Raw genomic sequence first — 26,770 nt, forward strand, 5'->3', positions numbered from 1 at the left:
ACAAGGAACCAGAAATGAAAGCCACAGAGTAAAACACAGCCTGGACCAACTTGTAAGACAGAAGATGAGAAAAGAAGGCAGAGAGCATTAAAGCAAGCTCTCCCTTCTATACCTACTTTCAAAAATAGCGCACAAAAGCTAGAGCTTCCAATGGAGTTCAAGCATCTGCTGCTGACTAACCATCCAACATCCTTCTCTACTATGAGTAGATTACCCACTCCCCCTACTTCATAGCTCTGTTTCTGAGGATAAGTGGAGCTATTAATGGCAGCATTCTTAAAGTTCCTTAAAAGGAACTCAGGGTCGTATAATTTTCATTGTCCCTGGGACCATATTATAAGCAAGATATTTCTCTTTATCATGCTAACTTAAAGGAGTTGAATCTTATATATCAGAATATCTTTTGAACCTTAGTGTTAGAGATGACAATTCTGATAATGCTACTGAGGATTAAGGAGAGTTTAAATTCTACTGTAGCTATATACTGAGCTGAGGAGGAGGACAGAGGTACAAAACTCTTTAAAATCCTACCAGACCTCCCTGAAGAGGAATAACTGACCCCAAGTTCAGTCGTTCTCCACTAAATATGGCTCTCCTTTGCCTATATCCTACTGACTAAGTGTCCCTCCATGAAGAGAGACAAATGTCTTACTTGTGCTGAATACCTATGGGTATCACCAAAGTGAAGGAAAAAGAAACACAGAAAAACTTTCAAAGAAATTAGCTCATACTAGTTGGTTTGGAACTAACAGCCACTTTCTAATTGGTATATCTAGTCCCATACAAGCTCATATCTGAAAATGCTAAATTAATATCCAGAGAATAACCTACTGGCAGAGTGAGGATGACCAAGAGACTGGAACAAGAGCTGTTCCTACAATTACAGAGCAGAAGCTAGAAACAGTGCACCAAATAAAATCTGTGAACAAGCCAGGAGGTTCATCTAAAGCTAACATCACAAAATCTTAGCATTCAGTCATGTTGATGACAGGCAAAGAAAAAAAGATGTAGCAGAACTAGAACAATACAGGAAGATAGTATTGGTGCTATTACTATACGTAGCAGAAGCAATTACTACTGTCAAAATTCTAGTGTACGTGAATTTACTTGTGAATAAGTGTATCTCTTCTTACCCAAAACAATGTGGTTTTAATTTACATATATCTTTATTCAGTGCCATTGAGGTAATTTCAAGAGAGAAGGGGAAATTAGAGTATAAATAGAAATTTCACATGTAGACTATTACTTGTAATTTACCCTAAATCCTGCCTTCTAGTACAAAACAGGTTTTATCTTATGTACCAATCCCAATTGATTGGTGGACCCTGTTTGAGAAGGACTGCTAGGACTAAATGGAAAGGAATACAGACAAAGCCTGTCTTGGACAAAGGATGGGGCAATTAAGCACTAGTAATAGTTCTGCCACCCTGGGTCTAGTCCAGTGGTTCTCAACTGTGAGAGATTTTGCTCCCCAAAGGACAGCTGGCAATGTCTGAGGGTATTTCTGTTTATCCCAACTGGGGTGGTGCTAATGGTAGACAATTATGCTAAATAGTCTACAACCATATCAAACCCCCCAAAATAAAGAATCATCTGGGGAGAGAAGAATCAAGATGGCAGAGTAGGAGGATGTGCGATCACTTCCTCTTGCAAGAGCACCGGAATTACAACTAACTGCTGAACAACCATCAACAGAAAGACACTGGAACTCACCAAAAAAACCACCCCACATCCAGAGACAAAGGAGAAGCCACAATGAGATGGTAGGAGGGGTGCAATTGCGTTAAAATCAAATCCCATAAATGCTGGGTGGGTGACTCACAAGCTGGAGAACAGTTACACCGCAGAAGTCCTGACGGCTCTGAGCCCCATGTCAGGCTTCCTAACCTGGCAGTCCAGCAACGGGAGGAGGAATCCCCAGAGACTCAGAATCTGAAAGCCAGTGGGATTTGATTGCAGGACCTCCACAGGGCTGGGGGAAACAGAGACTCCACTCTTGGAGGGCACACAAAAAAGTGTGCTCACCAGAACCCAGGGGGAAGGAGCAGTGACCCCATAGGAGACTGAACCAGATCTACCTGCTGGTGTTGGAGGGTGGCCTGCAGAGGTGGGGGACAGCTGTGGCTCACCGAGGAGACAGGGGCATTGGCAGCAGGGGTTCTGAGAAGTGCTCATTGGCGTGAGCCCTTCCAGAGTCCACCATTAGCTCCACCAAAGAGCCTGTGAGCTCCAGTGCTGGGTCACCTCAGGCCAAAGGACCACCAGGGTGGGAACACAGCCCCACCCATTGGCAGACAAGCAGATTAAAGTGTCACTGAGCTCCACCCACCAAATCAGATTAAAGTTTTACTGAGCTCCACCCACCCAGCCCAACCCACCATCAGTCCCTCCCATTAGGAAGCACCCATGAGCCTCCTAGACAGCTTCCTCCACAAGAGGGCAGACAGCAGAATCAAGCAGTATCAGCAGTACTTCATCTGGTGGAGCTGAAAATCACAGCCACAGAAAGACAGAGAAAATGAAAAGGCAAAAGACTTTGTACTAGATGAAGGGACAAGATAAAACCCCAGAAAAACAACTAAATGAAGAGGAGATAGGCACTCTTCCGGAAAAAGAATTCAGAATAATGATAGTGAAGATGATCCAGGACTTTGAAAAAAGACTGGATGCAAAGATCGAAAAGTTGCAAGAAAAGTTTACCAAAGACCTAGAAGAATTAAAGAACAAACAGAGATATGCAACACAATAACTGAAATGAAAAATACACTAGAAGGAACCAATAGCAGATTAACTGAGGCAGAAGGACGAATAAGTGAGCTGGAAGACAGAATGGTGATAACCACTGATGCGGAAAAGAATAAAGAAAAAAGAATGAAAAGAACTGAAGACAGCCTAAGAGACCTCTGGGACAATGTTAAATGCACAAACATTCACATTATAGGGGTTCCAGAAGGAGAAGAGAGAGAGAAAGGACCTGAGAAAATACTGGAAGAGATTATAATTGAAAACTTACCTAACATGGGAAAGGAAAGAGCTACCCAAGTCCAGGAAGTGCAGAGAGTCCCAGGCAGGATAAACCCAAGGAGAAACACACCAAGACATACAGTAGTCAAATTGACAAAAATTAAAGACAGAGAAAAGTTATTAAAAGCAACAAGGGAAAAACGACAAAAAACATACAAGGGAACTCCCATACGTTAACAGCTGATTTCTCAGCAGAAACTCTACAAGCCAGAAGGGAGTGGCATGATATATTTAAAGTGATGACAGAGAAGAACCTGCAACCAAGAATACTCTACCCAGCAAGGATCTCATTCAGATTTGAGGGAGAAATCAAAAGCTTTACAGATAAGCAACAGCTAAGAGAATTCAGCACCACCAAACCAGCCTTACAACAAATGCTAAAGGAACCTCTCTAAGCGGGAAACATAAGAGAAGAAAAGGACCTACAGAAACAAAAACGAAACAATTAAGAAAATGGTAATAGAAACATATATATTGATAATCACTTTGAATGTAAATGGACTAAATGCACCAACCAAAAGACACACACTGGCTGAATGGATACAAAAACAAGACCCATATATAGGCTGTCTCAAAGAGACCCACTTCAGACCTAGGGACACATACAGACTGAAAGTGAGGGGATGGAAAGAGATATTCCATGCAAATGGAAATCAAAAGAAAGCTGGAGTAGCGATACTCATATCAGATAAAATAGACTTTAAAATAAAAAATATTACAAGAGGCAAGAAAGGACACTACATAAAGATTGAGGGATCAATCCAAGAAGAAGAGATAACAATTATAAATATATATGCACCCAATATAGGAGCACCTCAATACATAAGGCAAATGCTAACAACTATGAAAGAGGAAATCGACAGTAACACAATCATAGTGGGGGACTTTAACACCCCACTTACACCAATGGACAGATCATCCACACAGAAAATTAATAAGGAAACACAAGCTTTAAATGACACAAGAAATCAGCTGGATTTAATAGATATCTATAGGACATTACATCCAAAAACAGCAGATTACACCTTCTCAAGTGCACATGGAACATTCTCCAGAATAGATCACATTTTGGGTCATAAATCAAGCCTTGGTAAATTCAACAAAATTGAAATTGTATCAAGCATCTTTTCTGACCACAACGCTATGAGATTAGAAATCAATTACAGGAAAAAAACTGTAAAAAACATAAACACATGGAGGCTAAACAATATGCTACTAAATAACCAAGAGATCACTGAAGAAATCAAAGAGGAAATCAAAAAATTCCTAGAGACAAATGACAATGAAAACACAATGATCCAAAACCTGTGGGATGCAGGAAAGGCCGTTCTAAGAGGGAAGTTTATAGAGATACAATCCTACCTCAAGAAACAAGAAAAATCCCAAATAAACAATCTAAACTTACACCTAAAGAAACTAGAGAAAGAAGAGCAAAGAAATCCCAAAGTGAGTAGATGGAGAGAAATCATAAAGATCAGAGCAGAAATAAATGAAATAGAGACAAAGAAAACAATAGCAAAAATCAATAAAACTAAAAGCTGGTTCTTTGAGAAGGTCAATAAAATTGATAAACCTCTAGCAAGACTCATCAAAAAAAAGAGGGAGAGGACTCAAATCAATAAAATTAGAAATGAAACAGAAGTTACAATGGACACCGCAGAAATAAAAAGCACCATAAGAGACTACTACAAGCAACTATATGCCAATAAAACAGACAACCTGGATGAAATGGACAGATTCTTAGAAAAGTACAACCTTCCAAGACTGAATCAGGAAGACAGAGAAAATATGAACAGACTAATCACAAGTCATGAAATTGAAACTGTGATTAAAAATCTCCCAACAAACAAAAGTCCAGGACCAAATGGATTCACAGGTGAACTTGATCAAACATTTCAAGAAGAGCTAACACCCATCCTTCTCAAACTCTTCCAAAACATTGCAGAGGAAGGAACAATCCCAAACTCATTTTATGAAGCCACCATCACCCTGATACCAAAACCAGACAAAGATGCTACAAAAAAAGAAAATTACAGACCAATATCACTGATGAATTTAGATGCAAAAATCCTCAACAGAATACTAGCCAACAGAATCCAACAACACATTAAAAGGATCATACACCATGATCAAGTGGGGTTTATTCCTGGAATGCAAGGATTCTTCAATATACGCAAATCAATCAATGTGATACACCATATTAACAAGTTGAAGGATAAAGACCACATGATCATCTCAATAGATGCAGAAAAAGCTTTTGACAAAATTCAACACCCATTTATGATAAAAACTCTCCAGAAAGTGGGCACAGAGGGAACCTACCTCAACATAATAAAGGCTATATATGACAAACCCACAGCAAACATCATTCTCAATGGTGAAAAACTGCAAGCACTCCCTCTAAGATCAGGAACAAGACAAGGAGGTCCACTCTCGTCACTACTATTCAACATAGTTTTGGAAGTCCTTGCCACAGCAATCAGAGAAGAAAAAGAAATAAAAGGAATCCAAATTAGAAATGAAGAAGTAAAACTGTCACTGTTCGCAGATGACATGATACTATACACAGACAATCCTAAAGATGCCACCAGAAAACTACTCGACTTAATCAATGAATTTAGTAAAGTTGCAGGATGCAAAATTAACACACAGAAATCTCTTGCATTTCTATACACCAACAATGAAAGATCAGAAAGAGAAATTAAGGAAACAATCCCATTCACCACTGCAACAAAAGGTAAAATACCTAGGAATAAACCTAACCAAGGAGGTAAAAGACCTGTACTCAGAAAAGTATAAGACACTAATGAAAGAAATCAAAGAAGGCAGAAACAGATGGAGGGACATACTATGTTCTTGGATTGGAAGAATCAACATTGTGAAAATGACTATATTACCGAAAGCAATTTACAGATTCAATGCAATCCCAATCAAATTACCAATGGCATTTTTCACAGAACTAGAACAAGAAATTTTGATTTGTATGGAAATGCAAAAGATCCCAAATAGCCAAAGCAATCTTGAGAAGGAAAGACAGGGATGGGGAATCAGGCTTCCTGACTTCAGGCTATACTACAAGTCTACAGTGATCAAGACTGTATGGTACTGGCACAAAAACAGAAATATAGATGAATGGAACAGGATAGAAAGCCCAGAGATAAACTACAATCAACTAACCTATGACAAAGGAGGCAAGGATATACAATGGAGAAAAGGCAGCCTCTTCAATAAGTGGTGCTGGGAAAACTGGTCAGCTACATGTAAAAGAATGAAATTAGAAAACTTCCTAACACCATACACAAAAATAAACTCAAAATGGATAAAAGACCTAAATGTAAGGCCAGACACTATAAAACTCTTTGAGGAAAACATAGGAAGAACACTCTTCGATGTAAATAACAGCAAGATCTTTTTTGACCCACCCCCTAGAATAATGGAAATAAAAACAAAAGTAAATAAGTGGGACCTAATGAAACTTCAAAGCTTCTGCACAGCAAAGGAAACTAGAAGCAAGACAAAAAGACAACCCTCTGAATGGGAGAAAATATTTGCAAATGAATCAACAGACAAAGGATTAATCTCCAAAATATATAAACAGTTCATCCAGCTCAATATCAGAAAAACAAACAACCCAATCAAAAAATGGGCAGAAGACCTAAATAGGCATTTCTCCAAAGAAGACATACGGATGGCCAAGAGGCACATGAAAAGCTGCTCAACATCACTAATTATTAGAGAAATGCAAATCAAAATGACAATGAGGTATCACCTCACACCAGTTAGAATGGGCATCCTCAGAAAATCTACAAACAGTAAATGCTGGAGAGGGTGTGGAGAAAAAGGAACGCTCTTGCATTGCTGGTAGGAATGTAAATTGATACAGCCACTATGGAGAACAATATGGAGGTTCCTTGCAAAACTAAAAACAGAACTACCATATGACCCAGTAATCCCACTGCTGGGCATATACCCAGAGAACACCGTCATTCAAAAAGGCACATGCACTCCAATGTTCATTACAGCTCTATTTACAATAGCCAGGACATGGAAGCAACCTAAATGTCCATCAACAGATGAATGGATAAAGAAGATGTGGTACATACATACAATGGAATATTACTCAGCTGTAAAAAGCAATGAAACTGGGACATTTTTAGAGACATGGATGGACCTAGACACTGTCATACAGAGTGAAGTGAGTCAGAAAGAGCAAAACAAATGTTGTATATTAACACACATATGTGGCGTATAGAAAAATGGTACAAATCAACTGGTTTGCAAGGCAGAAATAGAGACATAGATATAGAGAAGAAACCTATGGACACCAAGTGGGGAAAGTGGGGAGGGTTGGGAGGGGAACGAATTGGGAGACTGGGATACCAAATTGTACACTCTAAATATATGCAGTTTATTGTAAAAAATAAAAAAATAAAAAGTTAAAAAAAAAAAAGACACAGGCAAAAAAAAAAAATCATCTGGGCGAGAATGTCAATAATGCTGAGGCTGGGAAACCATGGGCTAGTCAAATCTACCCTTCAGTTAGCCCATGTGTCAGGGAAAACACAGGCTGAGACCACCCACCCTGGCCAGGCAGACAGTAACAATCTGCATGGGTTAGCTTATGATAGGAAATCCTGGTAAGGAACTCGGAACTAATGAGCCACCACCAACCGGAAGAATACAGGAAAGGTCAAAGGAGAGAGGAGACAACTGTCCACATGTCCTACCCGTCTCCCAGAATCCTCCTCGCCAGAGTCCATCTAGGCTAAGCGATGCGTGCATCACCGGAAAGGACCCCGATTCAGAGTGATTGGCCAGAGACAACCCGGAAACCCACCCCATCACCATAAAATCCGAGTCTGTGAGCCACGTGGCAAAGCAGTTCTCCTCGGTTCCCTCACCCTCCTGCTCTCTGCCTGGACGCCCCTTCCCAATACAGTTTCTTGTTTGTCAGCACTTGTATCTCCTCGGACAATTCATTTCCGAGTGTTAGACAAGAGCCCCCTCTTGGGCTCTGGAAGGGTCCCCCTTCCTGTGACACATGGATCATGTCTTCAGCCAAATGACATTAAATCTGTCCTGAGGTAGTTTTCCTGAGCCACCTCTCCTAATGTCAGAGCAGTTCTATGTAACTTGACTGGAGTACCAGACCCAAGGAATCAATCCGGTTCAGGCAGATAACAATGATCTATCCTTAACTTGTACTGTGATCACAGACAAATTATTTTATCCCTTGAAGGCTTGGTTTTTTCCCCTATAAGAGGAGGGGGTTGGACTAGATAATCACTGTGCTCATAACAAAAGACGAAACTGCTAGGAAGCCCCTAAATGCACCAAAGGAATAAAGTCCTTGGTGATATTCTTTTCAACGAGATAATTTTTCTTCAGCCTAAGACAAGCTTACCAATTCCCTTCAATCCCTGCTAATGTAGTTACTAGTTATGCCTGAACTTAAAACTATTTTAATTTTCATCTAATGCTTAAATATTTCCCATCTGAGCCCTTGTCACTGAGTTAAGATGCCTTGGCATCTCTCAAGGTACTCCTACTGTCTTGTCCATCACCATTACGCTATCCGAACTTGGCTTCTTCCAATTCTCCGACCATCTATTCTGCCATCTCTTGTATCATTTAAGCTATTAGGACCAATTATATAGTTGCTTTACACTTCTCTCTTTTACTCTATAAATCTCCTTCATCAATCTATTAATCAATACAAGTATTTCAGGGCCTTTCTCTGTGCCTATGATATTATGCTGGGGAGATGAGTAGAGGCTAGAGCTGAAAGTGTTGATATAAAAAGAAGGAGTTTCTAGCTACTAAGCATTTACATGCAATTAAGAGGATGAAACATGTGAAACTATTAGAGAACAAGTTGTGTTAACTAGGTGGTAGCAGGGAAATGTCACTATGAGGGTAAGAAATGCCAAAAGAATGAAGCAAAATGTCTGCTGTGTAGATTAAGGACGACCCAGAAACTATCATAAAAAATGTTAAAAAAAAAAAATCCTTATGAATCAGGTACAGAAAGACTGCTGACATCTTACCAATGATTTCAAAGGCTGGCTCTATGTTTTAAAGGTATGTTAGACAGATGTGGAAAATATGGCAAAATAACAAACTGTAAGAACCAATTAAAGTTCCCTTCAGAGAGTAAAATTGCACAGAGCATTTGGAAGTTAATGACATAAAGTCATATGTGTTAAGTAAGTTAGAGAACATTTATCGAAATGAAGATCCCATAAACTACTCTGAAACAGGGACATTTATATAAGAATAAAAAGGGCAATAAACTTAACCATACTAATAGTTCATCAAGGTCAGGACACGTGCACCAAGAAACTTTCTGAAGCAGAATATAATTATGCCCTGGACCTAAATTATTTAACCCTTATCATTTATATATTTTTTCTAAATCCTAATAAATTATTTTCACCTGTGGTGCTTCTTGTGGTAGTGAAGTTATTATGTCCAATACCTACTTGTCTGATAGCAAATGTCTCAAGTTTCTGGCATCACATGGGAAGACTGCATTTTGGATGTCATTTTTACTATTAAAAATAATTCTATGTTTAAATGAGCACAAGATTAAAATGAACAGTAACTCAAATGATCTCTCTATAGCATTTCTCTCCTAAGGGGACAATCATTCTGAGACCTTTTCATAATGCTCTTAGTTAAAGCTGTGGCCTATTTTTCCAACTCCAAACTCCTTAGGCTGGCACGTGAGGGGTCCTAACAAGCTTCCTCTCCCCTTCAAGCATATTAACTTCATCCCCCTTGTGCCTAAACAGGCTCACTGACTTAGAATGGCAATGCAGTTCAACACTCTCAACTTTTAAATCAATAGAAGCCCAATATAATCTAATAGACAGTACTCTGAAAACAAGTGCTGAGCAAGTCATTCAATTCCTTACATTTCATTTGTTTTTGGCATGGCAACAAATAAATCCACATTAAAATGAACAGATTCTAATTTGAGAGAATTTGTCAAAGACTGTTTATGTACAAGTTTTCCATTATTTTATTTCTTAATTTTATATCAAAGAATGAGAGTATAACTGCCCTTTTAAAAAATTCAGAGATAAATTTTAACAATCTCAACAGTGAATCAAAATAAAATCTTACCTCTGTTTGCACTAAATATACCCTAGTGCTTCAAACACTTTAGCATAAAAGATTCAGAGAGAGAGAGACAAGAATAGACCAAGGAAAACATACAACCTTTACATCACCCATATATCTGTTAACAGGAATTACAGACACAGTAGAAGGGCCCCTAAAATGATGAGAAGAGCACGAGAGTTTTGTCTGCACATATCTTTTGAACTAAAAGGAGAAAACCCATATTCTTAATGCTGCCAACAATGAAAACATACCTAATTTTATTTTCCACGTCTTCACTCTCTGATTCTTCAGAGCTTCTGTACTTATCTGGATCTGGAAGTGTACTTGGATCAAATCCATCATCATCATCATCACTCCAATCCAGAAAGGCTTCCTCTTCATCTGTAGCCTAAAAAAACCACAAGGGAAATTGTGACTTAAGAAAACAGCTGATAAATAATCAGGTCTTATTTCTAGCCCCAAATAAACACCCCTAATTGAGAGCCTCAAATTAGAAGCCTTTTATTCTGGTAAAAGCCTCTGTGTCTTTCAGAACCATAATCATTTGCACTGAGAAAGAAAATCCATGTCATTTCAAAAGTAAAACAAAATACAGTTCAAAAAGTAAATCACTATTAAGTCCCTTAAACACAATATGGGAAAAATTTGACAGTTTAATTACTTCCATGTAACAACTATCAAAGAAACAAAGGTAAAATAAATTTGCTTTGGTGCTTCTGTGCACTATGCAAGTCTCAAAACTACCAAAAATATTAGGTAAAAATATAAAAGGCAATAAAAGGGAGTACAGAAGCATTTGTCTGAAAATTTTATAACCACTATAAGTCTTAAAACAACAATCAGATCTGTACGAGCTCATTAACAGTGTGGGGTCTTCTAAATTTGAATTAAGTACAAAGTCACTAAGAACAATGAAAAAATAGGATGGAACACCAAGACACAGAAAGTTGGGAACTATTCAGTTTCATGCAAGTAGGTAGGTAGTTAGGCTTCTTTACTTTTGTTTTGCGGTGGTTTATTTCTGTCAGAAGAATAACGTAATGTTAAAATAAATTTACTATACATTTATGTAATGAACATCCCTTATAACAAGTTTACTCCTGGCAGATTGGTTTTGTCACCTGTTAGATAAGAAAGACAAACAAACATTGTCACATGCATTTAACAGATTATAAGCAGTAAGCAGGACTAAAAAACAATTCTGGATGAATTTCTCTTAGTTACCCACTTCATGATTCTTCTTCACACCGTATGAGACAAACTTCAATGATTTTTTTTTAATTAAGTAATTAATTTTTTTTTTTAATTTATTGGCTGCACTGGGTTTTTGTTGCTGTGCATAGGCTTTCTGTAGTTGCAGAGAGTGGGGGGCTACTCTTCATTGCAGTGTGAGGGCTTCTTATTGTGGTGCCTTCTCTTGTTATTGAGGATGGGCTCTAGGTACACAGGCTTCAGTAGTTGCAATGTGGGCTCAGTAACTGTGTCTTGCAGGCTCTAGAGCGCAGGCTCAGTAGTTGTGGTGCACAGGCTTACTTGCTCCGCGGTATGTGGGATCTTTCTGGGCCAGGTCTCGAACCCGTGTTCCCTGCATTAGCAGGCCAATTCTTAACCACTGTGCCACCAGGGAAGCCCAAATTTCAATAATTCTTTGACTTCAAATCCTTAATGCTGTTTCCCAGAAACTGTTTACAACTCAGAATAGCACAGCAATTGACTGTGCAGGCCTCTACTGAAGTCTGCCAACACTTTTTAAACAGCTCTCCCTTGATAACCTCCAAACATAACAAAAAGAGGAAGAAGTAAAGAAAATAAGGATTAGTCACCACTGAAAAAGTCCTTTATTGCTTTCCTGGTAAAATTCCCTGCTAAAACTAAAAGGTCTGGAAACACATATCAGAAGGGAAAAAGAAAAGGCTGCCATTAGAGGCTGTAAGTGGTACACTCAACAGTGTACATTGTCCCCTTGAAAATAATCAAGGATGTCAACAAAAACTGACCATCATATGCTGAAGAACACTAATCTACTGGGCTACAAGATATTTCCAATTTTCCAGTCTGATGCTCTCAAAGGAATCTGTTATCTAAAGGTGGAGACAGAGAATTACCAAGTAATTCTCAAGCTTTTTTGGTTCCCTGGCACCTTTACATTTAAATATATGAAGGATTCCAAACAGCGTCTGTTAATGTGGATTATATCTATAGCTATTTACTGTATTAGAAGTCAAAACTCAGAATTTTTAAAAATTCATTAACTTAAAAGTAATAATAAACTCTACATTATATATTAACATATATGTTAACATAAACAGTGTTTTTATGAATATAGCTACAATTCCCAAAACAAAAGGACTCTGTTTTATATTTTTACAAATCTCTTTAATGTTTGGCTCAGAAGAAGATATCTGGATTCCCACATCTGCTTCTGCATTCAATACATTGTTCTGGTTGAAATATACAAAGAAAATCCAGTCTCTGAGAGATAGGTAGTTGGAAAAGGGAAAGGTAATTTAATAGCCTTTTAGATAAGTGCAGTTACTCTCCTTTGATACTAGAATAAACATTGATGAGTGGTAGTTTCTCTTTTTCTTTTTTAATGGTTATTTATTTATTTTTGGTTGCGTTGGGTCTTCGTGCCGTGCACGGGCTTTCTCTAGTTGCGGCGAGCAGGGGCTACTCTTTGTTGTGGTGCGCGGGCTTCATATTGCAGTGGCTTCTCTTCTTATGGAACACAGGCTGTAGGCGTGCGGGCTTCAGTAGTTGCAGCACATGGGCTCAGTAGTTGTGGCTCATGGGTTCTAGAGTGCAGGCTCTGTAGTTGTGGCTCACGGGCTTAGTTGCTCTGTGGCATGTGGGATCTTCCCGGACCAGGGTTCAAACCCATGACCCCTGCACTGACAGGCAGATTCTTAACCACTGCGCCACCAGGGAAGTCCCGAGTGGTAGTTTCTTAAAAAGTAATTCCAACGTGGAATCTGAAGCCATTATCAATAAACTTTCTGTACTCTGTTACATTAAAATCCATTGGTCTACTTTGCACTTTGAAAGTATCTTTTACCAGTTAATTATTTCATAACACTGTGCATAGGTCATTTGGAACATACTGGTTCACTAAATTATGCATATCTACCTTATGCAGATCTTCAAATGTTAACACATTTCATTATACAGTATTTTTTAAAATCATATTTCTTAATATCATGGTCAATATCATTTTAAAATGTCTTTCAAAGTATTGGGAAGCTATTAGTGGATATAAGTTTTCCAAAATTCTGATTTTTTCTTAAAAGGCTGAATTTTTTCATTAGCAAGAAATAATTTCAGTTTTTTCCTTGAAGTGTAAGCAACAAGTGTCGTTTTCCTCTGGCTGCTTTCAAAATTTTCTCTTTATCGTAGAGCAGTTAGACTATGATGCATCTAAGAATGGTTTTCTTTGTATTCATCTTTCTTGGGGCTCTGCAAGCTTCTTGGATCTACCAATGCTTTCCACTAAACTTGGGGAGTTTTTGGCTATTACTTCTTCAAATATTTTTATGCCTCTTTCTCACCATTCCTTCCATGATTGCAAGAACATGTATTTTGGACTACTTCACAGTTCTCTTAGTTTTGTTCATTTTTCTTCAATTTTTTTCTTGCTGTTCCTTGCAAAGGGTTATTTCTACTGGGTCCTCAGGTTTGCTGTTGCTTTCTTCTGACAACTCCAAACTGTTTTGCAGCCACCCAGTGAAAATTTTACAGTAATTGTGCTTTCAGGTCTAAGACCAGATTTGATTTTGTTTTTTTAAATATAATTTCCATTGCTCTGGGGAGGCTACCTATCTGTTTATTCCCATGCCTATATTTTCCTTTAATTCTTTTAACATTTAAAATAGCTGCATTGAAATCTTTGCAAAATTCAAATCTGGGCTAACAAGAGTTTCTACTGACTACTTTTTCTTGGCCATGGATCACAATTTCCTGCCTTAACTACATGATTCATATTTTTGTAGAAAACTAGACACTATAGATAACATATTATAGAAATACTGAATTCTGTTAGGTTTTTCTGAGGATTATTATATTTCTATTCTAATAGACAATTACCTTGCCTGGATTCAAATTGCAAATTCTCTCTAACCCACGGTACTTATATCTCATGTCTGCTTTGTTCTTACGGCTTCCAGCTGCTGCCTTCTCAGCCTGGTTTCCCATGAGTCCTCCCTCAGCCTGTGAACTGTGACACTCAGCCAAGGATTAAGGCAGAGCTGGGCTCACCCTCCTTGTGATTTCCTTGCTTCTTGGGGTTTCTCCTAATCTCCAGTTGCCCTGTTGGCTCTGAGATCTGTACTCTCATATGTCAAGCAGAATACTTCAATTAATTGTATTTTAACACCTAGAATCATGTAATAGGCTCCTTTAACACTTACTATAAAGCAAGTGTCCTTCACAAAATAAGTACAACATAATACAAATTAGAAAGTGAGTTAGTATAGATACCCTAACTCTATATCCCACTGTACATGTTTATCTATTTGAAGGAAAATAAACTAATTCAAAATGATGAAAATTTACTGTTAAATGGATAAAATATTATTTGGATTTGTATTACTAGGACTCTCTTGTAGCTGACAGCATTCAGGTCTTGCTGTTTCCTGATCTGTAAGATGATCCCACTGTCGGTGCCACACCATACTGTCTGTGCTGCATTACACTCCTCAATTCACGACAAGGACAAGTAAATTTAAGTCAGCAATCACTCCTTTCAGAAACACAATTCCAACCTACTACAAGTGTAGAGATGATGGAAGAAAGACATTTTCATATTGATTTTTTTTTTGTCTTTTAGTTCATTCTCTGAGTGTTAGAAATATATAACTATAAAAATGTACAATATCTGTATTAAAAACTATAATGTGCCTCTATTAATGCCTTTAATCTATTAAAAATAAAAACACTATCATCTACAACGAACACAAAGCATAAATAAAAGTCACTAAGTAAAGAGGGTATTGCCATAATGAAAACATTCTGGAGAAAAGTATGCTCTTTGTAATTATTTAAGGTGGCAAAGAAAATGGACACTGGACATTTTAGCTGCTCTGTCTCTCTCTATCCTTGTGATTTCATGAACTATTTAAAAGCTAATTTATAAATACGGCACCATCCTCACTTTTCTCTCTCTCTGGACTCATTTTCATGAGAGACAGCACAAACACTATGACATACTTATCACCTCACAAACGACTGTGACATATCAGTGTGTCAGAACATCATGGCTAGAAACTCCCTGCTCTAAGTAAATGGGAACCATTTAAGGATTTTAGCAGGAGACTAAATTTGTATCTTACAGACGCTGCACCCTGGCAGCAATGGGAAGGGTGGTTGGAGGGTATATGATTTAAAGGTAGGATGTCAGTTTAAAAACTATAATAATCCAGGTAAGGCAAGGGATTCAATGAAGGAAGTGGCAGCGGAGATGGAGGTGGGGAACAGATATGAGAGATGTTAAGGAGGGAGAAGCAGCTAGACTCTGTGGACCACACAGGTATGCAGTACATTTCAGAGAATCAATATGTTCATAAGCGTAGTTGTACATGTTAAATATGGTCTCAGAAAGTTTAGCAAGTATTATGAAGATGCTTTACAAAAATGCCTTCCTTCAACAAGTTTTTATTAAGGAGACATGTGACAGACACACTACTAGGTACTAGGGATAGAGCAGTGAATAAGACAAAGTCCCTGTCCTGGTGATAAAATGAACTGTTCTAGGATAGTTATCCACATAAGCACTAAAATGAAAGCCATGTTCCTCTACTTCTGGGGAGCAGCCAGTCAAGAAGGAATTGACTCTACTAGCCCTGCTAAATGTTTAACATCTGGTAGAATGCAGCCTTCAACTTACAGACCCTGCTTGTCAACATGCCTCTTTCTCTTCAGGTACTTCAAAGTTGGAAGCTACAACCACTCCTCCCTCACTGACTAATCTTCTCCCATTTCTCTCTACACTCCCAGCCCTACAGTCACACCCACACTCCTTTCTTAAGGCTCTAAGGAATTTAAAAAAAAAAAGGTACTTCATATACACAAAGAGATCAGGGTCATCTCTATGAACTGGCTGTTCCTAAAATACAGTTTCAGAACATCTGAGAAAAATATTTCACCTAAAATAGGAATACTTTTCCTAAAATACTTATTTGGAAGACTCAATTATAAGCAGGGCAGATGAAAATACCCAAAAAAGAAATGTAACCCAACTAGCTTTTATTTTGTTTTCAGTTTTGATGATGAGAAGAAATACAGATGAGAAGTGGCATTCTTTTACAACAAATTTATGAAGTACTCTGACATACATTATCTTACTTCATCTTCAAACTCTAAGAAGCAGGAAGAAAAAGAATTATTGTTCCCCTTTTCAAAATTAAGAAAATGTGATTCAGATTAGACTAAAGAGCCAAAGTCACACAAATATGTACATATGCTAGTTCTTCTCCTACATCACCCTGAATCTCAACTTTCACCACTAAAGCATTGAATTTGCTACTTGTACAATTATTTCTTCAGAATGAAGAATATTTTATAAGCTTCATAAAACATACAGGGGTGCTTTCTGTGTCACCCTATATGTGACCATCCCCATTTTCACTACCCTTGCTCCCAAGCATCTCTTCTCCGTTGTGTGGAATATTGTACCAGCTTCCTAATGAGTCTCCCCGTAACCATTCTTCTTCTGATCACTCCAATTCTCTGTGTTGTCGTTACATTATTTTTTTTAAGTAAGTTTCAAATCTGATCATGTCTATCTCCTGCTTACAACCTCTGAAGCCACACTCAGATTCTGGAACAAGTCAAGCCCCTTCCCACCTCAGAGTCTGCATACCTGCTATTTCTCTACTGGAATCTTCTTCTACTTCCTCTTGCCTGGTTTGTAGTGTTTTCTGACACCAAACGTGGTTTCTTTACAACACCAAGTCTTCAATGTCAAATCAGTGTCTATCAATTCAATTTTATTCTGACACTATGCAAAGTTAACACAGACCCTAGGGGTAAAGGGCTCAGTCCCACAAGATTCCATACTTCACATGCCAGCAGCAAAATGCAGTCATCAAGCCACTTGCAATTCTACCTGGCCAACTACCAATTCAGGGATTTTCACAAACTCCTCCTCAGGTTTGATAATTCTCTAGAACTCAAGAAAGTGCTTTACTTATGACTAGCAGTTTATTTATTTAAAGGATGTAACGCAGGAACAGCCAGATAGAAGAGACACATAGGACAAAGTATGCAGTGGGAAGGGGGTGCAGAGAGAGCTTCCAGGTCTTCTACAGGAGGGTCACCTTCCCAGCACATTAACACATCACCAACCTGGGAGTTCTCAGAATCTTGTTGCTGAAGAGTTCTCGTAACTCAGTTTCCAGGCCCAAGCTCCTCCCAGGAAGGGGGATGCACAGGTCTTTCTGGTGACCAGTCCTCACTCTGAAGCCAACTAGAGATCCCACCCTGAGTCACCTCAGTAGCATAAATTCACATGTTTAACAGGGGCTTCTTGTGAACAATGAAAGACAATTCCATCACTCAGGAAATGCCACGGGTTAAATCCTTTGACTTCATTGTCATGAACCAGGGACAAAGACCAAATATATATTCTTAGTATACCAAACCTGGTTAACTGCAAGTAATCAGGTCTCAGATTAAACATTTCAAAACATCACTCCCTTAGTAAAACACCCTGTAGGTTTCTCTTCAGTGCTATACCTTGCGGGAATTCATTATTTGTGTAATGTCTGCACACTTTCCTAGCAGTAAGTTTCGTTCAGAGTAGAGGCCATGTCCTGTTATCACTACTGAGAGACTTCTAGGCCTAGGATGCAGCTGCTCCTGCCTGGGGTGCATGTCAGCAAACCAAGCCTTAGACAACTTCTGTGTCCCTGTAACTGCTCCACTTGACCAGAAATGCTATACGTCCAGTCAGCCAGTCCCCAAACACCAAGCCAACTCTGGGCCTTCTCGCTACACACAAGGCTCACTAATGCGGCCCCAATTAACCAGTTATCTTCAATTTTTCTCTTCCTTGTTCTTTACTCTTTATCCTATAAAAGCCTCCAGCCTTCTGCCCCATTTTGCAGTTCTCCAAAAGGAAACTTCATGAAATATTAAAGTTTGTATCACCTAAACTGTCTTCTTTAAACATTTTTTAACATTGCTCACTACTGTGGTCAAAAAGCACAGAGCAGGTTCTCAAATACATGATAAATAGATATTTAATGTGAAAATATTAATGTGTAATATAATACTCTATTATTACTAAATACTGGGTATACAAGTACTGACTATTGATAAGGGTTTAACACCAGAAATCTGATGATATGAAATTTAGATCTGATCATATGATTTTTATTAATAACTGTCAACCAGTTAATTTTCATCTCAGATTTCTCAAGTATAAAATTTATAATATTTAGGTTTAAGGAAGCTTGTAAAGATTTTAATTAATTGCACACGTTTGGAAAATATGCAATCAGCGCCTTCATGGGAAAAAAAATGAGCAGTCAGTAAAGAAAAATGAAATATGCTATACACCTATAAAATAACAAATAAGTTATGCTTAAAATTCCCTCTAGAGAATTATGCAAGAAAACTTCATTTAAGAGTATACACACACTGAGGGTTTATATACATACACAAAGAATCTAGTTATTTCCATACATATGGACTTATGCATAATCAAATTCATGACCATTACATGAATTTGAAATTTCATTCAAAAAATTACAGAAACCTCAAGCACTCTCTTCAGGTTGAATTAATAAACATTTCCTGAGTGCTCAGTTTCTTTAGCCCATAATGGGTAAGCAAAAATGAATGAGTTAGGGTCTTATTTCTGAGAAGTTTAAAACTTTAGAATATCGTATAAAATTCCTCTGGTAGACAGGCAACAGAATGTATTTTGTATACCTCATTTTTCTCTAAGAGAGGCACATTTTAAATGTATGCTTAAATATTTTTCTATACATGCTATCTTTCCCTTATCTCTTTTTCTTCCTGAGAACACTCCAAAACTACAGCAAAAGCAAAAACAAAAATGAAATTCTAATGTTAAAATTGAGAGAGCACAAAATGTCTCAATAAGAAGCATAGGGACTTCCGAGAATCCACCTGCCAATGCAGGGGACACAGGTTTGAGCCCTGGTCCGGGAAGATCCCACATGCCACGGAGCAACTAAGCCCACGTGCCACAACTACTGAGCCCGTGCTCTAGAGCCTGCGAACCACAAGTACTGAGCCTACGTGCCACAACTACTGAAGCCTGGGCACCTAGAGCCCATGCTCTGCAACAAGAGAAGCCAGAGCAGTGAGAAGCCTGAGCACTGCAACGAAGAGTAGCTCACGCTCGCCACAACTAGAGAAAGCCCGCAAGCCCGCGCGCAGCAATGAAGACCCAAACACACCCAAAAGAAAAAAAAAAAAGTGTAACAGGGACTTCCCTGGCGGTCCAGTGGTTAAGACTTCACCTTCCAATGCACGGGATGCAGGTTCAATCCCTGGTCGGGGAGCTAAGATCCCACATGCCTTGTGGCCAAAATAACCAAAAACATAAAACAGAGGCAACATTGTAACAAATTCAATAAAGACTTTAGAAATGGTCCACATCAAAAAAAGAGAGAGAGAGAGAGATGAAGCAAACTCTATAAATTACAAAATTAACTAAACAATAAATGATTCGTAAAAAAAAAGTGTAACGTTCTTGAAGCTTTATTAAAAGAAAAAACAAAGTTATATAACTCTAGACCATCTCTGAGAAATGGAGAACAGGGCTGATGTGAAGTGAAGGAGAATAGATTATTTCCTTGTACTACACAGAGAGTAAGGGATCATCCTTTAGCGCCCTAGTAAGTTTTGTTAGGCCAAAGACCTTAAATGTTTATAAAATAAAAGGGAATGAGGGCTTCCTAGGTGGCGCAGTGGTTAAGAATCCGCCTGCCAATGCAGGGGACACGGGTTCGATCCCTGCTCCTAGAAGATCCCACATGCCACAGAGCAACTAAGCCCATGCGCCACAACTATTGAGCCTGCGCTTTAGAGCCTGTGAGCCACAACTATTGAGCCCATGTGCTGCAACTACTGAAGCCCACGCGCCTAGAGCCTGGGCTCCGCAACAAGAGAAGCCACGGCAATGAGGAGCCCGCACATCACACAAAGAGTAGCCCCCACTCACCACAACTAAAGAAAGCCCGCGCACAGCAAAAAAGACCCAACACAGCCAATAAAATAAAAAAATAAAAAAAAAAGTGAATGACACTTAATTTCAACCACTTAACTAAGGAGCAGAGGTGGAAGCCACATTGCATGTAATGGATTAAGGAGTGAATGGGCACTCTTGCTAGTCAGTCAGTGTTTGTTAGTGAGGAAATCAGTCTAAACATAGAGAATTACTTTTATTGCCTTCTTATTTACCATATAGCTATAGAAATAACCTTTAAGAACTGTATTTAAATTTTAGTTATTTAATTCTACTTAAGATTTTTAAAAAGAACCTCCCCATATTGTATGAATTAAAAGCAGAATGTCAACTGTGACACCTCAAAATTTCACAAGGAGGGAAAATTCCAAAATTCATGATAAACTATTTCTGATCCTGAAAAAGAATGTATAGATTGTGAAGAAAAGGAAACTTTAGAGAAAAATGAGGTATTCAAAATACATTCTGTTCTCACTAGTAAAACTTCAAAACAACTTTCCAAGAGAACACTGACAAGATAATACTTCATAGTTTTGAAATTTAAGACAAAAATTCTGATTGCTGTATACAGCCAACCATCTTCAATTGCTAGGGAGAGACTGATTTTTGAGATTTACCCAAGCTATAAATGCCAGGTACAAACTTAGAGAAGAAATTATTAAAAAAGTGTTTTTTTCTGAATTATGAGCACAAAAACATTAATGCTATTATTAAAAGTGCCTGTTGAAAATGAGCATCTTACCTACCAAGGCAAATGTGCAGAACAGTGCACCCAGGCGCAGCTGACAGGGCTGAGAAATCACTGTTCCTGCACCATTAATGCCTAACTGTGATAGCCTGACTCCCCTTCACTTTTTAATAACAATGTTGTAATACTAATTAAAATAGCTTTGAATATCCTCAGTTCATTTCTGTCTCCTAGAAATTTACTGCATAATGGTGATGCTGGGCTTTAGCTGAATACTGATTTATTGATATAATACAATAAGATTGTTGACTTAAAAAAACGCACAACGTGAGAGTTGCAAAGTTTTATTTGGGGCAAAATGAGGCCTTGCAGCCCAGAAGACAGCACCTCAGATAGCTCTAAGAAACTGCTCCAAAGAGGCAGAGGGGAAGGTCAGTATACATGTGATTTCCGTGAAGGGGAAAACATGCAATCAAGCACACATTTTTTTATAGAAGGTTTCTGCTGGTCTTGTGAAGGTTACTGCTAGTCACCAGGAGCAGATGACACCATGAAGGATTTTAGTGTTTTTCTAGATATGAGGAGATATAAGAATTGGGCTCGTAAAATTGGCTCCTGAAAATATCTAACTATCTGAAGACCTGTTCTGCCAGTTTTTTGCAGAGCACAGAGTGCCTCATTTCAGCTCTCCACCATGAACTCCTTTGGGGGTGGGGGGTGCTGAAAATCAGCAGCTGAAGTAGCACATGATTTAATCCTTGTAGAGGTAGATGGTGAGTGCCAATTGTAGTCAACAGGACTAATAAAACAATGCACAGAAAAACAACTCACTCAATGAAGGCATCTAACACTCTGGAGAGTGTATTACAAGCACTCTTATAACTCTTAAAATAGAGCCAATTAACTGTTCAAACATTAGTAAACTGGTCCCAGTATGCACTCTTTTTAATTACCCAGGTCAACGCGTGCCTGTATTAATCAGAGGATATATTTCAAACCTCGCTAAACATAAACTACAAATGACCTAAATTCCATCTTTTTCTTATTTTGAAATTGACCAAAATAGTCATGATTTGAATTGTAGGCTAGAGCATACATGCCAACTACAAACCCAAAATTCTAAAAAGTTTCTGTATAGAATAAGAGATTTCCATTTAAAAAAAAGGAAGAGAGTAATCATCCAATATTCTTTACAGCAGTAAACAAAAGTCTTTCCTTCTTCAAAAATGGAAATGAATTATACATTGCTCCCAAGTTCCCTTAAAATTCTACAATCACTACTTAATTGAAAAGTCACATAGTTGTTCTTTATTGGAAGTTTTACTTTTCTGAATGACAAGGTATTTTACAAAAGAGTATGCCTTAATGAGCAAAATACCGTTTTCTAAAACGCTATGCATTTTGAATCCTATGCCAAAGAATTAGTTTTCACTTATAAAAACTAATAAATCAGTGCTAAGATAAGCCACGATTAATATTTTCTTAAATCTACACCAGTAGACTTAAGTTTACTCCATTGCAGGGTTCTATTTTCAAATTTACTTGAAATGAATTACACACTTAAATTTGAAAAATTGGGCTTCCCTGGTGGTGCAGTGGTTAAGAATCTGCCTTCCAATGCAGGGGACATGGGTTTGATCCTTGGTCCGGGAGGATCTCACATGCCGTGGAGCAACTAAGCCTGGATGCCACAACTACTGAGCCTGTGTTCTAGAGCCTGTGAGCCACAACTACTGAGCCCACGTGCCACAACTACTGAAGCCCACGAGCCTAGAGTCTGTGCTCCACAACAAGAGAAGCCACCACAATAAGAAGCCTGCGCACTGCAATGAAGAGTAGCCTCCACTTGCTGCAACTAGAGAAAGTCCACACCTAGCAATGAAGACTCAACACAGCCAATAAATTAAATAAATTTAAAAAAATAATAAAATAAATTTGAAAAAATCATGATTTGCAGCACATAATAAACAATGGATTACAATCATGAAAAGATTAACTCTCATTTAAATTGTTTAAATACATTTTTAAAATTTTACAAAAGAATATCTTAAGTGCCTTATATTATAGAAAGACTCAATTACCAGCAATTTCCTATATCTTTGCCACCTTCACCTTAAAGACAACAAGAATATACTATGAAATTTCAAGTTCACTTACTATTCCCTAACTTTTACCCTTCCTTATCTATAAAAGTTCTCAGCACCAACCTAGTACCCCCCGTTAAAACATAACATGTGTAGTCACAGTGTATTATTATCCTCATGTTCTCACTTACAAATTTTCTTTACTAAGAAATCAACTAGTTCATGATTTTAATACCCAAATTAAAATTTATTATCCAAAATTAAAGTTCACTTGTGCAGTGAAAACTTTCAAATGCTGAAATTCTCTATTCTACTTCTTCATAGTTTGCCACACAGTCATTTGTAAGTGAGTTTGGATACAGGTACAATTAAGATAATCAATTTTCTATTCAGCAAGACAAAAGCAAAGAAAATGTTTTATTTACAAAGGAGAAACATATCTTGAGGAAATCATAGCTAACTCATCCACTGCATAAATTTGCATAAAATTTCTTACCTTCTATTACTTTCCTTCTTAGAAAAAACTAGCTAATCTTGCATATCAGTCTCTTTAATATTCTATTGAGCAATCAGTGCTTCCCTGGTAAGAAACTTAACAAAAAACAATTTCTGTATATCACTTCAGATGCTGGGCTAAGATTAAATCACGTATCCATATATAATTATTTACAGATAGAGCTGAAACTACGATCTCTAGTGACCATATATCTAAAAGATAGTTTATTTTGTACAGTTTTCCAAAAGAATAGGTAGGTAAATAAGCTAAGAAAACAAAAATGAAAAAAGCATTTTGGTGCATTTTCTAAATGTTTAAGCAATGTAAGTAGAAAGCCGATTATTTAAAGGTTAAATTTTAAAGATAAAAATGTGTAGAACACAAATGTTTAGTGAATGAACAAATGAATGAATAAATGAAAACTGTATTAAAACGTCACAGTTTACAGGTAAGGAAATAGGATTTGATAAATATAGTCAGTAGTAGAGGTAGAACAAAACCTTGGGCTATAACACAAAATTAATCTAAAATTATTTCCGAAAAACATAATTTAAACAAGTATCTCTGACTTTCATCCATAATCTGAACTACCAAGTCAGTGATGTTGATAATAATAATAATAATCAATATAAATCTTAAACAATTACTACACAAGAAGCTATTATACAAATTTATGAATTCTGTATCTTTTCCTTCCTTTCTTTAGCAAGTATTTATAGATTATTTACATATGCCAGTTTAGTGAATGAAAGACTTCTAAACTGTAAAGCATCTGCTCCTAGAGTTACTTTACTTGTGTGCATACACATATACAAAGGGAACTGAAGAGGACAGTGAAGACTTCACAGAAGAGATTCAAAACAGCCTGGAGAAAGTGAGTCAGAATTTGCAGGACAAAGGGAAAGGCAGAGAGGCAGGAAACAACAGAGGGGTTTCAGCACCAGGAAGGATGGGACAATAGTGGGAGCCAAGGCTAGAAAAGTAGACAAGGGCCAGCTTGGGAAGTGCCTTGAACGTACTCTATGGAAATCTGGACTTAATTCTATGGGCGCAACGCTATCAACCTTTATAAAAATAAGGATTCTTTTTTTTTAACCATTAAAAAAATGTCTAGATTCCTCCATCCTCATCTCCCCCCATAATGAGAGTAATAATTTTTTTTTTAGAACACACGCAATGACCAAAATTACTATGAATGGAGACCCTTTTAAAATGTATATTTTTTCCAACACTAATAGCAACTATTTGTATGTTCAAGTTAGTAGTTCACATGTATGAGAGTTATTCGTTCAGGGTTTTTAATTGAGGTTTGTTTGTTTTTTTTAATGCTGGCTGCAGAGACCTTACGACAGGATGCTGCAAATGAAGGAAGGTATCAACAGATGAGGTTAAAAATATAAAGTTTCTTTAAAGACAAAGGATGTGGAACCATGTCTGTCCTGACTGCTACAGAAAACACCAGACAAGGCAGCATAGTCTCAGATACAGATGCAGGCTTCCCAGGCTACCGAAGGGCTGTCTGGAGACATGCAGAAGATAGTGGTAACACTGGAACAGACTGCAGATACTGCCAGGTATGAGAACCTCATTTTTGCTAATTTTACAGGGGATTTTATATTATCCTTGTAACTCTTCATCTCTCTGCCCCATACCCTCCCCCAAAATGTTCTGGAAATTTCTGGCTCCATACCTGTTGTTCACTAAATTCAAGTAATTAATAGCATACACCTTGGGCGTAAATTACTACAACACTGGGAGGTTAGAATTGCACAGTTGTGCGTGTAAAATGCTTTAGTGGACTGGTTTTGGGTCCTACCTGAGTTTCATTCCAGAGCCACAGTATGATATATAAGGTCAGGAGTAATGACATTATGAATGGGACTGAATTGCCACTGTGCTTTGAGGTAAGAAAGTGCAGAATTGTAACACTTTGCTTTTTGCACATACACCTTGGCCTTGTGCAGGCTCTTGTGAAGGATGAAGAATGAAACGTGGTACCTAGAAGAACGCTGGTGGCACAGGCACCAGTACAGGATGTCGATGTGAATGAAGGGAGCCACCAACAGACAAGCTTAGAAATATAAAAATTTCTCAGAATACTTAAAAATCTAGTTCAAGAAAGCTGGCCAAAAACATAATCCCTGATCACCACAAAAGATGGGTGATGAAGAGCTGACTGTTGTACAGTGAGTACAACTGCTACAAGAGTCAATGAGGGAATTCCAAAAGGGCTGGAACACACTGAGAAGGTTTCATGGAAGATGGGAAATGAATCTGAGACTGAACTTTGAACAAGGGGATATCGGAAAGATAGATATACACACACACACACACAGAAGTGCCATCAAACATGGGCACAGTGGGGAGAAGGCTGAACTAGAGAAGAAGCATGTTGGAGAGGACAACAGAATAGGTGATATCTAGCAGTTCAGAGCTAAACCTTAACCTTAGTTACAGCAGGTATAACCTGTGCGTCTAAGTTTTTGTCCCTAGTGTCACCTTCTGGGCTCTTTATTTCTGTATTTCCAAGGTTCTTCGTTTCTAAATATATTTATCCATTATTTTATCATACGTGTCCACTTGGGGCCCGCAATCCCCTGTGGAATGGAATTTGGTATAATAAACAAACCTGGGGTGGAACTGTAGGGTGAGGTCAATTACAGAGAATCTGAAATACTGAAAGAGCAGTTTAATGAATAAGGACGTCTACACAGGTTCTTAAACACAGAAGTGGCTTTTTTTTTTTAAATGTGGTATTTGAAAAATTCACTCTAGCCATAAGCATCATGCTGAAGCAATTAAAAAAATTTTTTTTAATTAAAAAAAAGGGGGACAGGAGTAGTCAAGGGTGTTGCGGCACTACAGGTACCAGGTGACAATCGGAAGACACTGAGAACAAAGCAGCAGCTCTACAAAAGCCAAGGGCATTTGCAACATATTGCCCTCAGATCCTACACAGGCTGCACCTGTCACTCCAAACAAGCTCCCTGTAGGCAGATGAACAGTGTCTCTCTGAGCTGCGGTTTATCATAGAGATATGGGTTGCTAGCTCCTAAACTGATGGCCTATTTCTATCAAATTATATTTACCCTTGTAGAGGACACAGTAAATTTACCAAATACTCAGAATACTTAAAT

The 26,770-nt window shown here is 38.0% G+C and overlaps 1 protein-coding gene across 2 annotated transcripts in view; it reads right to left on the reverse strand.

The window, feature by feature from the left end:
- The window catches only part of DDX10 (DEAD-box helicase 10), a 274,783-nt gene that overhangs the window by 17,260 nt on the left and 230,753 nt on the right, over positions 1–26,770 (reverse strand). For both annotated transcript variants that reach the window (XM_057750938.1, XM_057750939.1), the window contains exon 17: positions 10,404–10,540. In XM_057750938.1, the coding sequence (XP_057606921.1) occupies positions 10,404–10,540 (137 nt within the window). The remainder of the gene's footprint in view (positions 1–10,403; positions 10,541–26,770) is intronic.

The sequence above is a fragment of the Hippopotamus amphibius genome, chromosome 9 (genome assembly GCF_030028045.1).
Source record: "Hippopotamus amphibius kiboko isolate mHipAmp2 chromosome 9, mHipAmp2.hap2, whole genome shotgun sequence".
In the NCBI taxonomy this organism is placed as follows: Eukaryota; Metazoa; Chordata; class Mammalia; order Artiodactyla; family Hippopotamidae; genus Hippopotamus; species Hippopotamus amphibius.